Here is a 12532-nt window from a genome sequence, read left to right on the forward strand (position 1 = left end):
GGTGTTAAACAGAGCCGGGTTAAGGACCCCCCCCCCCTTGTGGAGTGCCATTCTCCAGGGGCAAATGCCTGGAAAGGTGCCCTTGGAACTTCACTCTGGCAGTTCTGTTCTGAAAGTAGTCACCAATCCAGGCAAGCAGTCTGCCTTTGATTCCCTTGCAGATCAGGACCTCCTGAATGGTGTTGAATGGTGTTGCTGACAGTGCTCAGTAAGGTGGCCATGCTGTGAGCAGTGCTCTTACCCCTTGTGAACTCATGTAGGTGTTCATGTGGAGGTCCCAACTTCCATTGAAGCTGGTTCAGTACCATTCTGCTGTCTTTCCCAGACAGCTGGGGCGGTACCGTCGCGGCTCCTTTGGTTTAGGGATGGGAACTGTGTCAGCCCTCTACCAGCACTGTGGTAGTGAGGAAGTCTCCCAGGACTTGTTGATGAGATGCAAGAATGCAAGCTCACTTTCATGTCCTAGGTAGAAAATGATGGGGTAGATCCTATCACAACCCGGGGCTGAACGGGAACTGGTCTTATACGTCCGCCATAATTCCCTCAGAGAGAACATCTGCATCTGCATCATCAGGCTCGACCGCCTTTTCTCTGATGAGGGCATGCCTGCCTGAAAGCAATTGTTCTAGCAGAGAACTCGAGTGCCAGTCTCTCCACCTCCGACCGCAGGTCATGATGGGTCTTTCTGGGGGCTGAGCGATTTGTGACCTGTCTGATACGGTTCCACAGCTCTGAAAGGGAGGTTTGGTGGCCAAAGGACTCACATCACTCCAGCCACATTTCCTGCTTTACCCTCTTTAGCATCCCTGAGAGCTTCTTTCAAAAGAGCGTGGTTCTCAGAGGTTCTCTGTCTGCAGAAGTGTCTTCTGCACATATTGAATTTGTGGTTGACCTCCTTAATCTCATCATTGTAGTACCAGGCATCTTTCAAATACCTGGACCACGGACGAGATTTGGGGATGGTCTCTGAGGCTATCTCGTCAATGGCATTTACTAGTCTGGCCTCAACTATATCCACATTATCGTTAAGTGAAAAGTCACTGATTCTGAGGCACCTGGCCAGGGCCTCCTGAAAAGCTTTTCAGTTGGCCCTGTCCACCTTCCATCGAGGATTGTGCCAGGGAACAGGTGCCAGCGTCCAAGATTTTGGTGATTATCCCATAGTGATCGCTCGTGAAAGTGTTGCCCACAGACCAACTAATTCTGTCGACCAGAGCCGCAGTGACTCAAGCACCTCGGCTATGTGGTAGCCTGCCACATCACGACTCCTAGTCAAGATGGGGTGGTGGGCATTGAAGTCTCCCCCTATGAGAATTGGCTCATGTGCCGCAGCAGTACAGACTTCACTAATATCTAAGCTCCTACATTTTGGCTTGCTATACACATTGTACAGCTTGAGGGGATCTCCGGCCAAATGGATCTCAACGGCAAGGAATTTGACGCCTTCTCCACACTGCACAGGATGGGCTATCAAGGTCGCTTTGCAATGACCTCTTGCCGCCGAAGAGCCTCTTCCTTCCTTACGGAACAGCCGAGGCTCCAGGCGTGGTGCTTTTTGTGGCAGCTGGGACACTTTGAGATGGTGTCCCGCTTGCCCTCCTTGTGTGCTTTGAGGCACATCTCCGTACTGTGTGCCTGACTACAGACACTACACTTTGGCTTTGCAGAGCAAATAGCCTGGTGGTGCCCGTACTTCTGGCATGTGAAGCAGCTGGGCTGGCCAGGAACATATGTCCTGAGGTTGTAGGAGCCTCAATTGCCAAAGTCTAAGGACACATCTGGGGCTCCCTTCAAAGTGACCAGGACTTGCCTTTTGGAGAGTCAGGAAGCTCCCACCACCTTGGGATGAGACTTTATGACCAACGACTATGTAAGGGAAGACAGGAAAAAGCCAAAATAAGGTGTAGAAAAGGCTAACTGATTATTCACTAGTTACTTAGTCCGCTATCGTGATGATGTTAGTATCTCTTGCACGTCGTCTGCACGTTCCCGTTTTCTAATCAGCTGATTTATGCCGTGACAATTTGACAACAACCATGGTGTTGGACATCCATGTATCATTTGCAAAAAGCGAAAAGATACTTATCCTCAGTTTATTTATGTCATGTAAAGTAAATTGTATCAAGTAAAAAATTATATTTCCATAGTACAAAATAAACCATAACTAATTTAGTTTTCATACCAATAAGTAATTATCTTTACAAAGACTTCATATAATTGTAATGAAATCAGGGACTTCATGATGTGATATTGTATATGTATATATATGTATATATATATATATATATATATATATATATATATATATATATATATATATATACATATATATATATATATATATATATATGTATATATATATATATATATATATATATATATATATATATATATATATATATATATATATATATATTTAGATGTCATAAAGGGATGGAAGCAGTCGGGAATGTTTTCATTAAACAAAAAACTGCAGCACAATTAAATAGAAGTTATAGTGTGTAGTCAACATTTTTCAGTTGTTCAATACCAAACTCAAACACGATTAAGAAATGATGCATATCCAGACATAAATTTGCCAGGTAAGTGTTATCTTCTTATATTTGGTAAATCATTACAATAGTGCCGTGCCATATTAACGGCACCATTAAAGCCATTGTTATTATAATGATAGCTTTCCTAACTTAAAAGAAGGGCTTTGCAACTTTAACTCTCTTTACAAAGGGAACTGCTGTTCCTCAAGACTCAGTCCACAACTCCAATCCACAATCTTGCGAAATCAAGGGTTTTATGTAATCATTGAAGGGCCAGAACTAGGTGTGTCCTTTGGGCACTGCCTTACGATTGAATTGATGGGGGGGAAGCCCCCCAATACCCCTTAACACACATTCTATCCTCTTTGTCTGTAGAGGCCAATATCCATGAGATATTTTCTGCATTTGTGACTTGATCTATTGCTTTTGTAAGATGATACTTATACCACTAAATATAGATTTTCCCTCTATTCGATAAGTGTACTCAGATTTTCACTACCTTAGTGCGGTCCTCTTGGTAACTTTGAACCAATTTTTTTTTCTCTGAAGTTTATCCATGCATGCTAATGCTAAAAAAAAATTATTGTATATTTTTCTTTCTTCATCTCTTACCATGTTCTATTTTCAAAGATGTGCAGATTTGCATGGGAAAAAGCTATTCGTACAAGCTATTTCAAATATTCTTTTAGAAGTTAGCAAAATTTGAGCATGGTATTTTGGTACCGCCATAACATATAGCACTACAGTAGATATATTTTTATATATATATAAATATAATATATGTGTAAAATTGACGAAGTACACGTGACTTACCGTAGGTTAGTTGAAATGTGCTTCTAATTTTACGAAGCAAATCACGTCTGCTGAAGGGAGCTTTCACATGAGATACACCACGTCATCCCGCGCCGCCAGACTTTAAAGTGTACGTCCATTCACATGATAAAAACTTTCTTCGCCTAAATCGTAGTCAACGTTGTTCATTTCACGTCACTCCATACAATTATGGGTGGGAGAGGAGGGCATGTGAAAGCTCCCTTCAGCAGACGTGATTTGCTTCGTAAAATTAGAAGCAGATTTCAACTAACCTACGGTAAGTCTCGTGTACTTCGTCAATTTTACTTCAGCAAATCACTTTTCTGCTGAAATACGCTTTCCCATGAGGTTTTAAAGCCATGTGGATGACATACCTCAATATTAATATTTTTCATATTTCTTTTTTATTATGTTAAGAAGTTAAATAAAACTTAAAATAACAACTAGTGTTTATTGAGAAATTGCAAACTGCTGAAACCCAAATTATTTATCAAACTTTATGGCACCTTCAACAATAAACTAACTATTCTAATACTGCCTCTTGAAAGGGGTCAGTATCTTGTGTTATGGTTTTATCATAATATTTAGCAAATGTTGCCTCCCTAGCCCAGCCAGCCTTTGCCATGATGTGGGCAACTGGAACTGTCATTGCCTTGGCTTTTGATGCTGCAGCTGAGCGAACACTACCTGGAGTAAATTTTTTAGTATCCACACCAGACATGTGAAGAACTGACTTGATCCACCTAGAAATTGTGTCTTTAGAGGCACTTTTATGTGGTTTAAGTGGAATCAGCTGAATAAATCGGGTGTGTTGGTCAACAATGGTAAGTACCCATCTCATTGGTGCCTGACTCAGATCTAAAATATCCATGGAGATCCACTCTAGAGGGTAAAGGGCTAATGGTGCTTCAGCCATGGGAACCCTTTGGGCAATTCCTTTTGCCTGCTGACATGAGAGACAACGTTCCACATAGTGACAGGTGTCACGCAACATGTTTGGCCAATAAAATATATTGCGGAGATTGTTGTAGGTTCGATGAATCCCAGGGTGCATTGCAAAAGGTGGCTCATGTGCTGTTTTTATTGCCAAGCCTTGTAGGTTTTCAGAAACACAAACCTGGTATAAGATCTTATCTGGCAAGTGTAGAAGTCGATACATAGCTCCATCCTTTAGCTCGAAGTCCGAAAGTGGGATAGGCAGCTTCCGTTTTGGTACAGTTCCATCACGGAGATATGCCAGATCATGCAACTTCAGATCTTTACTTTGTTCGAGTGCTAGCTTTTGTGGAGACATATCATTAACATCTAAAATAGCAACGTGTCGAGACAGCAGATCAGGTACGTAATTGGTAGGTCCTCCTTTGTATTTTATCTCAAAGTCATAGAATGATAGATCATAGGTAAACCTAGTCATTCTTGGTGACTTTGTGCGGCGCTTGAAAACATAAAAGAGCGCCGGTGATCTATGAAGATGGTAAACTTCCGGCCATAGAGATAAGAATCGAAGACGCGAACACCTTCGACCACTGCTAGGGCTTCACAGTCTATTACAGGATACCGTGTTTCTGGATCTCGCAATTTCCTGCTATAGTAGGCGACACCATGGGGTGTCCCTTCAGCATCTCTCTTGATTAGTGCTGCTCCTACAGCAAGGCTGCTGGCATCAGTATGCAGCTCAAAGGGGGCAAAGAAATCAGGTTGACGAAGAACTGGTGCAGAAACAAGATGTTCTTTGAGGTTACTGAAAGCTTTCTGATGATCTTCACCATAACCAAGACTGACCTTTCTTTAAGAGAAGATGCAGTGGTGCAGCTAGGGTTGCGTACCCTTGAATATGTTTCCTGAAAAACCCGGTGGCACCAAGAATTTGGCTGGACACCTTCAGGAGAGATTGTAAATCCCAAAAAGTTGATGGTGGTAGCAGCAAAGCTGCACTTCTCAGAATTCAATTTTATGCCAGCTGCTGTGAGAAGCTTCAGTGTTTGCTCCAGATCTATCAGATGTTGAGGAAAGCCTCTGGAGTAAATAATGATGTCATCCAGATAAGCTAGAGTATGGCGCCCTAGGACGATGTTCATAGTCCTCTGGAATGTGGTTGGTGCTGTGCTGAGGCCAAAGGGGAGTCTGGAAGAGCCTGTGGCCATCACAAAAGGCAGTCTTTTCTCTATCCTCTGGATGGACCTCAACACTCCAATACACTGCCTCAGCATCCAAGGTGGTGAATGTATCTGTCGGGCCTAACTCAGTTAGTCAATGCGAGGTAGCGGATATGTGTCAGCTGTGGCAACTGCATTCAAATTACGGTAATCTACACAAAACCGAAGTGATCCTGCTTTCTTGAAGGCTGGATCAATTACACCTTGCCTAAGCATGGAGTCACACTGTTCTCGGATGATACTGCGGGTTGCTTGAGGGTTGGTGCTGTGCTGAGGCCAAAGGGGAGTCTGGAAGAGCCTGTGGCCATCACAAAAGGCAGTCTTTGCTCTATCCTGTGTGCACTGCCGAGTGCACACAGGATTGGTGTCACCAGTGTTGATATGATGCTGAACACCTGGAATTTGACCAACTGCTTCCTCTCCCCCATCTAAAAGATCCTGGTAGTGATGAAGGAGTGACTGCATCTCCTGACGCTGGGCTTCTTCCAAGTGCCGTAGATCTGGTGCAAGTCCTTCCAAGCCTAGATGAGGCAGATCCTTCAGACCTTCCTCTACTTTCACTGCAGCAAGGGCCAAAGAGGGTGGTAGTTTGTCCGGAAAGAGTTCCTGGCCGTCACAGTAGCCAAAATCTTCCAGACCATACATCTGATCAAAGAGGTCTTCCTCCCATGAAAAGTCTGCCGCTTCCTCGCTGTCCTCCCAGAACTCAGCTTCGATGGGATCTGTATTCCCAGCAGCAACTGGATTTTGTGGCACAGCTTGTGATGTATCCGTAGTGTAGATTTCTTCAACAGCAGTAACAGTTCACAAGTGTGTTCCCTGTGTCAGTTGTACAGGCCTTGCCGTGTGATTCACTACCCACACAGGGCAACGGCGTCTAGAGGCTGTAGTAACTAAGTAGGGAGAGGTGCACACAGCTGAAACTTGGGGCATTAGAAGAATATCTCCATCACTAGGGCCAGACTTCTTGATGGTACCCTCCAGGAAATGCCCAGCATGTGGTGGGAGCTCCGTGGTCTGTCAGAGGTGTACTGCAGTAGATGAAGGGTCCTTGGTGGATTGTGAAACAGCAAAGGAAGACGAGGAACTGCATCTAATAAAAGCAGGGTCTGTTACCATTGGTGTATCTTCCACATTTACAAGACACAGTTGTAATGAACAGACGTCAGAGTAGGTGACGGAAAAAGTTTGACCTTCCAGGGTGAAGCATGCCCAGTTGTCTTGCAAACTGGATGACAGACTGAAAGAAGTCCTTAGGAGTAGATCCATTCCTAGGAGGATGTCACCAGGAAACTGGACATCGCACATAGTTACTTGATGGCGTATTTTCAAGTCAGCATCGGGGCAGAAGGTCAAGGTTACTTCACTACAGACATCCAGACACTTGCCTGTCACACCTCTAAGTTGATGGGTAGTTTCCTTCCGTCGTAAGCAACCTTGGGGATCAATCAGCTGAAGGGTCTGTGGCTTGATGATTTTTTACCTCTGAACCTGTGTCGATGAAGCATACAGCTAGCATCATCAACACTGATTGCCACGAGTGGCCGTCCCACGGGACCCAGAGTGGTCATTGTGGCTATTGATTTGGTCACAGCTTGAATGTTGGTGGCTCCCTGAGCTGGTTTTGCCAGCGGCTCTGGGAGCACTGTTGCCCTGGCATAGCTGAAAGGGACAGTCTTTGGCAAAATGACCTGGTCTCTTGCATTGGTAACACAGGTGGCTGGCTGAGGATTGAACATTTGGGTTGTTAGCAGACATGACACGACACTCAGCCGGGTTATGGGTGGCGACCTTGTGATAGTTGTACCACTTTCCTTTGACTGCTACTGGGAAGGATGAGTGCATACAAGAATTATCAGCTGATACAGGCATTGCATAATGATCACGGGCACATGGAGGACGGTCAGGGTGATGGTAAAAATCTGGCGGTGGGCTGTCATCATGTCTGATACCATTACGCGAATTCCAAATTCGTTGCGCGGCTTCAGCCATTTGGGTAGGGCTCCCATCCTCCTTCAGGGTAAGGAAGTCTTGAAACCAAGCTGGAATGCCACTAAGAAAAACCCTCCTGACTAGCTCAGCAGGATCTCCTAAGGCTTCACGATGGTCACGATATCCCTGATATACACTTCCCTGAAGCTGAAGGAAGTAGTCCATGAGGGCAAGCTTTTAATGCAGACAAAGAAAACTACGACCCTGAAAATCTGTAAAAGATGTAAAATAGAAAAGTAACACAAAAATAGAATGACAAAGTGGCTCACAAAAATCTACGTAAAACATGCATGATATAAAACTAACGGAAAAAACTATGCTGAACGTCTCAACATTAAGGAGTAATACAAAAGCGAAAGCTTATTCACTGGAAATTCACGCCATATGCAACTAATGAAAACAAAAGGTGGCGTAGCAAATCCAACCGCTGCACACCAAAATGAAGCTGTAGCGTATCAATTGTATGACAGGGGCCCCGCACTACCAACCCCCTCCCCTGAAGCTGGGAAAATGGGATGTGAGTGTGAACTTGATCAGACCCCTGCAAAGAACTGAGCCGCCATCTGATCGATCCGGGTGTCCAGGGGTAAAAGATTGGCCTCCAAGAGGAGGTTGGAGACCTTAGTCCACCCAGGGACACCCAGGATGATCCTGGCAGCCTCATTTTGCATGATGTCAAGCTTTTTCCTGAGTCTAGATTTTCCCCCTGAAGCTGGGAAAATGGGATGTAAGTGTGAACTTGATCAGACCCCTGCAATCAGATCCCCTTGAAATTAGGTAGCGTGGAAGGAGGGAATCTGAACAAAAACAGAGTGGAGAAGTTCCAGTGCCTATCTTCCATTAGATAAGATATAAACTAAAACACTAGACAGTACTAATAGACAAAGCAAATAAAAGGATAAACAGGTTAAGGAAATCCTAAAATTACGTTAAACTGCCATGAAAATAAAAGCAGCTACAAAGGGAAGTGCTATGCTAAGGGCTTACTATAAAAAAAAAACTAACTAAAACGAAAAAGGAATCTGAAATGACCCTCTGGCAAAAGGCCTTACATAAAAGAAACAAGTTACTAAAACATGGCAACATAAGGTTCACTGAAGGTGATTCTCAAAACAAAAACTGAAGTAAAACAAAACAATAGCAAAGGCCAAAAACTAAAAAGCAAAGAATTAAAGTTAAAATCGAACACAGCAAGTCCCGAAGGGACGATAAATGAGAAGTAAAAAAACAAAGCAAACAAACCTATAAAAACACAAAACTTCACTGTTAACATCTGTATATATATATATATATATATATATATATATATATATATATATATATATATATATATATATGTAAAAAGAAATCACGTCCAGCTCCTATTAATAATGAAATGTCAGGATCCCAAGACTTAACTTTTCTCTGCTGGTTTCTTCTGGCAACCGATGTTTCAGGTAGAAAAAGGGTAACAAAACAACCGCTGACTGGTATAGACTGACTGTATTTGGTGTAACTCGGGTCATATTCATAAACTTCGTAACGTCACAAGTCACGTAAAATAATAAATACAAAATAAAATCTAATTGCAGTAAAAAAAAAAATATATGGGGAAGGTTGTCGTAAAATACAAAAGGATAAAATCACAAAATAAATAATGAACAAATAAAATACGACATTTGTAAAGATGTACCTTCACTTCATCATGATTTGGCAAAATTATATAAAAACAACTGATAAGAAAATAAAATTACCCTGTAAAACAGCGATTCAAATTCAAAAAATGACAAATTAAAATATGAGATAAATGCAAAAACAGACTCGGTAAAACATAGCAAAAAAAAAAACAAAGAAAGAAAACGTTTGGTAAGGCAAACTGAAAAAAACAAGCGAACTAAAAACAGACAAAAACATGCCAGGAGCAAATAAAAACACGACAGAAACATGCAAAATAATAATATTAAAAAAAAAATGTCAATTCCCCTCCGGACTCCAGCGCTGTGCAAGCGAGAGATCGTGGGTATGCTCGTAGGGAGGAACGAAGAACGGAGAGATTCCTTACAGTATAAACAATGCCAGATAATGACACACGTTTTCTTCCTGGTACTTTATTAAATGAAATGGTCCAACTGAAAAAAAAAAAAAACATGTAAAACAAAAATGAATAATAATATTCGGTATCACTGACAAACGTATTATCAATATTTTCAGACAAAAACGATAAAAAAGAATAGCATCAATACTGACGAATGGTTACTGGCAAATGATGACAATGAAAACTCTTTTCACAATAATTATTAAGAAATCTTAATATAATGTAAACATCAATCTCTTCCATATAAAATTTACAGTTTCTGGCCTTCTTCAGGTGCTGACAATATAATCAAACTGATATAATCCTTCAAATACATATTGAAATCTAAAATCAGTGGTAGCTACATATGTTTAATCCGTACTTCTCCCACTATAGGCGGGAAATTTAAATTTATTGATTACGGAGTTACAGGTGTTATATCCAGGCCCCAAATGCGCCTAACACCTGGGTGCATTTACAAGAAAAACATGGAACATCTAAGAGATCTAGGATCCATTATAAATCAAATTATACATTCCAAGATGTACAAAACAGAGGTATTTTGAGTAAACGTCAAAATCCACAAAACATGAAAACCACCAAATCAAAAGGGAACATAAAAAAAATAAAAATAAATAAATAAAAATGAAGTTTCAGAGACAGCGATCCGCCTACACCTCATTACTCATTTCAGAATTCAAAATCTAGGAACATTTTGGCTGATCAGTGATGGCACTTTCTAGTACACAAAGTTGTGGTGATGGACCTCTTATAGGTACCTGTTGCTGTCCTGACTTAGTAATTAGCATTAGTCTCCTATCTTGAGATTAGGTCTTGGTGTAAGCCACTTTTGACGCTTTTGTAGAGTAAGAAGATATTCTCGAATCCATCCGTGCCAGAAGATATCTGCCAGGTACTGCACCTGCTTCCATCGGCGACGTTATGTATCCCTGCTCTCAAACTTTCCAGGAGGTAGCATTGGACCTGACCTCAGCATCAGCAAGTGGTTGGGTGTCAGAGGCCTGTCATCTCTAGGATCATCAGACAATTTTGTGATAGGCCTACCATTCACTATGCCCTCTACCACTGTCATCAGAGTCACTAAGGTGTCATCATCTATAGTCTGTTGCTTAAGAATACCTGCCAAAACAGCTCTAATGGTTCGTATTTGTCTCTCCCAGACACCACCCATGTGAGAGGCTCCGGGGGGGTTAAACTTCCAGGTGATCTCCTTCAACAAGTGTTCATGGATCTGGTTCTGGTTCCATTCCTGTATGTCTAAGGTATTTGCTACTTCAATGTGTACAGCTCTGATAGAGAGGCAGGTGAAAATATAATCATACCTCTTAACTTCTCAACGATTGTCTGAGCCCTGCAGTGGCATGATGAAATCTGCTGGCAGGGAGTGTTGTGCCATAGACCAGTTCAGCTGCCGTGCACTTCAGGTCTTGCTTGAATGAAGTTAAGGAGTACGAATGTAAGCTGGTCTACACACCCTATCCTTGATAGAGTGACAAGGAGAGCTTTCAGCTGGCGGTGAAGGCCGAGAGTGCAGGTGAGGTAATTGAAGAGGCCGGACTCGAACTGGGGACCTCTGTTCAACTAATGACTAATCCGTCGGCCGTGGTCCCACGATGAAATGAACTTACTTGCTACTAAATCTGCTGCTACGTCCCTCAGTGGCACTGCCTCTGGCAGGCTGTGGTCCCACAATGTCCAAGTGGATGTGCTGGAAGCCTCTGCTGGGAAGAGGGAAAGCAGCAGCAGGCAATCTGGTGTGGCGTGTCACCTTTGCATGCTGGCAATGCAGGCAGGTGCAGCTCCATTTCCTAATATCGGATTGATGCCAGGCCATACAACCTTGCTGGTAATGAGCCTGTGTGTGGCATTAATTCCATGGTGTTGATAGTAGGCATAGAAGAATTTTCTCCTGTGTGATGGTGGTATGTATGGCTGTGGAGTGGAGTATCGTTCTATCACCCTCGACTGTGATGTTATCTATAAGTATGAGTGGCTGAAGGCGGAGCGACATGGACGCTTTGGTGTGTGACGTCCTTGCGTAGCTGTGCTGCGACCTCTGCAAATTGGTCGGCGTGTTTTGCATTGTGGTGTTTGCGATCACTATCCAGGAGAGTACATCCACTGCCTGGTTGTATTATGCTCTCTGGTGAATCCTCTAAACTGGTGGGAGAATTAAACACCGAGGTAAAATTAAAGTAGGTTCTTTGGAGGTGTGAATACAGCAAAATAAATAGGATGTCTGGGTCCAGTCTCCTCGCGGCCTGGCAGGCTTGCTCCTCTCTTCTCTCTCTGAGGTTGTTGCCAGATGCACGAGGTATACATAAAGTATCATACAACAGAAATATTATTCTCATACATATAGAATACACGCTACATATTGTACATAGAACGAAATGTAAATATAGCAAACAATGTAAATAATAATACATGTCCTTTTTTTGTAGCATGTAGTAACTTTGGAAATAATATCACTGCAATAAATTAAATCATAATGCAACATATCACAATATTTGGCCTATCGGATTCAACACCATGCCTGTCAATCTTACAGCGCGGGTTCGAGTCCTGGTCAGGGAGGTAAATTTTTTATTTCTATATTAAATGCGTTACTGCATTCTACCATCTTTTTCACATATATATAACCTCGGTAACCTGATTTGGGACTTGAATTTGTGATTCCGTTGCTGCCGAGCGCCCGCGGGAATTGTCTGTAAAACCTCACTATCACTGCTCTGCTAAGAGTAAATAGGTAAATTTCCATGACGTCTCATAAGGCGTCTGGTTAGACAATTCTTTTAGCGGGTCGTGTAGCCTATCGGATTCAACACCGTGCCTGTCAATCTTACGGCGCGGGTTCGAGTCCCGGTCAGGGAGGTAAAATTTGTATTTCTATATTAAATGCGTTACTGCATTCTACCATCTTTCTCATATATATATATATATATATATATATATATATATAT

At 42.4% G+C, this 12532-nt stretch overlaps 1 protein-coding gene across 1 annotated transcript; it reads right to left on the reverse strand.

Moving 5' to 3' along the window:
- Positions 1-3870: 3870 nt before the first annotated feature.
- On the reverse strand, positions 3871-4761 carry LOC147468390 (protein NYNRIN-like). Its single transcript, XM_086554385.1, has one exon. It carries the CDS (start codon positions 4759-4761, stop codon positions 3871-3873), a length of 891 nt encoding a protein of 296 aa, XP_086410511.1.
- Positions 4762-12532: the final 7771 nt, after the last annotated feature.

Source organism: Penaeus japonicus, unplaced genomic scaffold (genome assembly GCF_977035675.1).
Source record: "Penaeus japonicus unplaced genomic scaffold, GWHDUDI00000001_assembly GWHDUDI00000029, whole genome shotgun sequence".
NCBI lineage: Eukaryota > Metazoa > Arthropoda > Malacostraca > Decapoda > Penaeidae > Penaeus > Penaeus japonicus.

What these genes read in the sequence shown, in the direction of transcription:
- LOC147468390 (XM_086554385.1), bottom strand. Translation starts at nt 4,761, where the DNA reads ATGACTAGGTTTACCTATGATCTATCATTCTATGACTTTGAGATAAAA.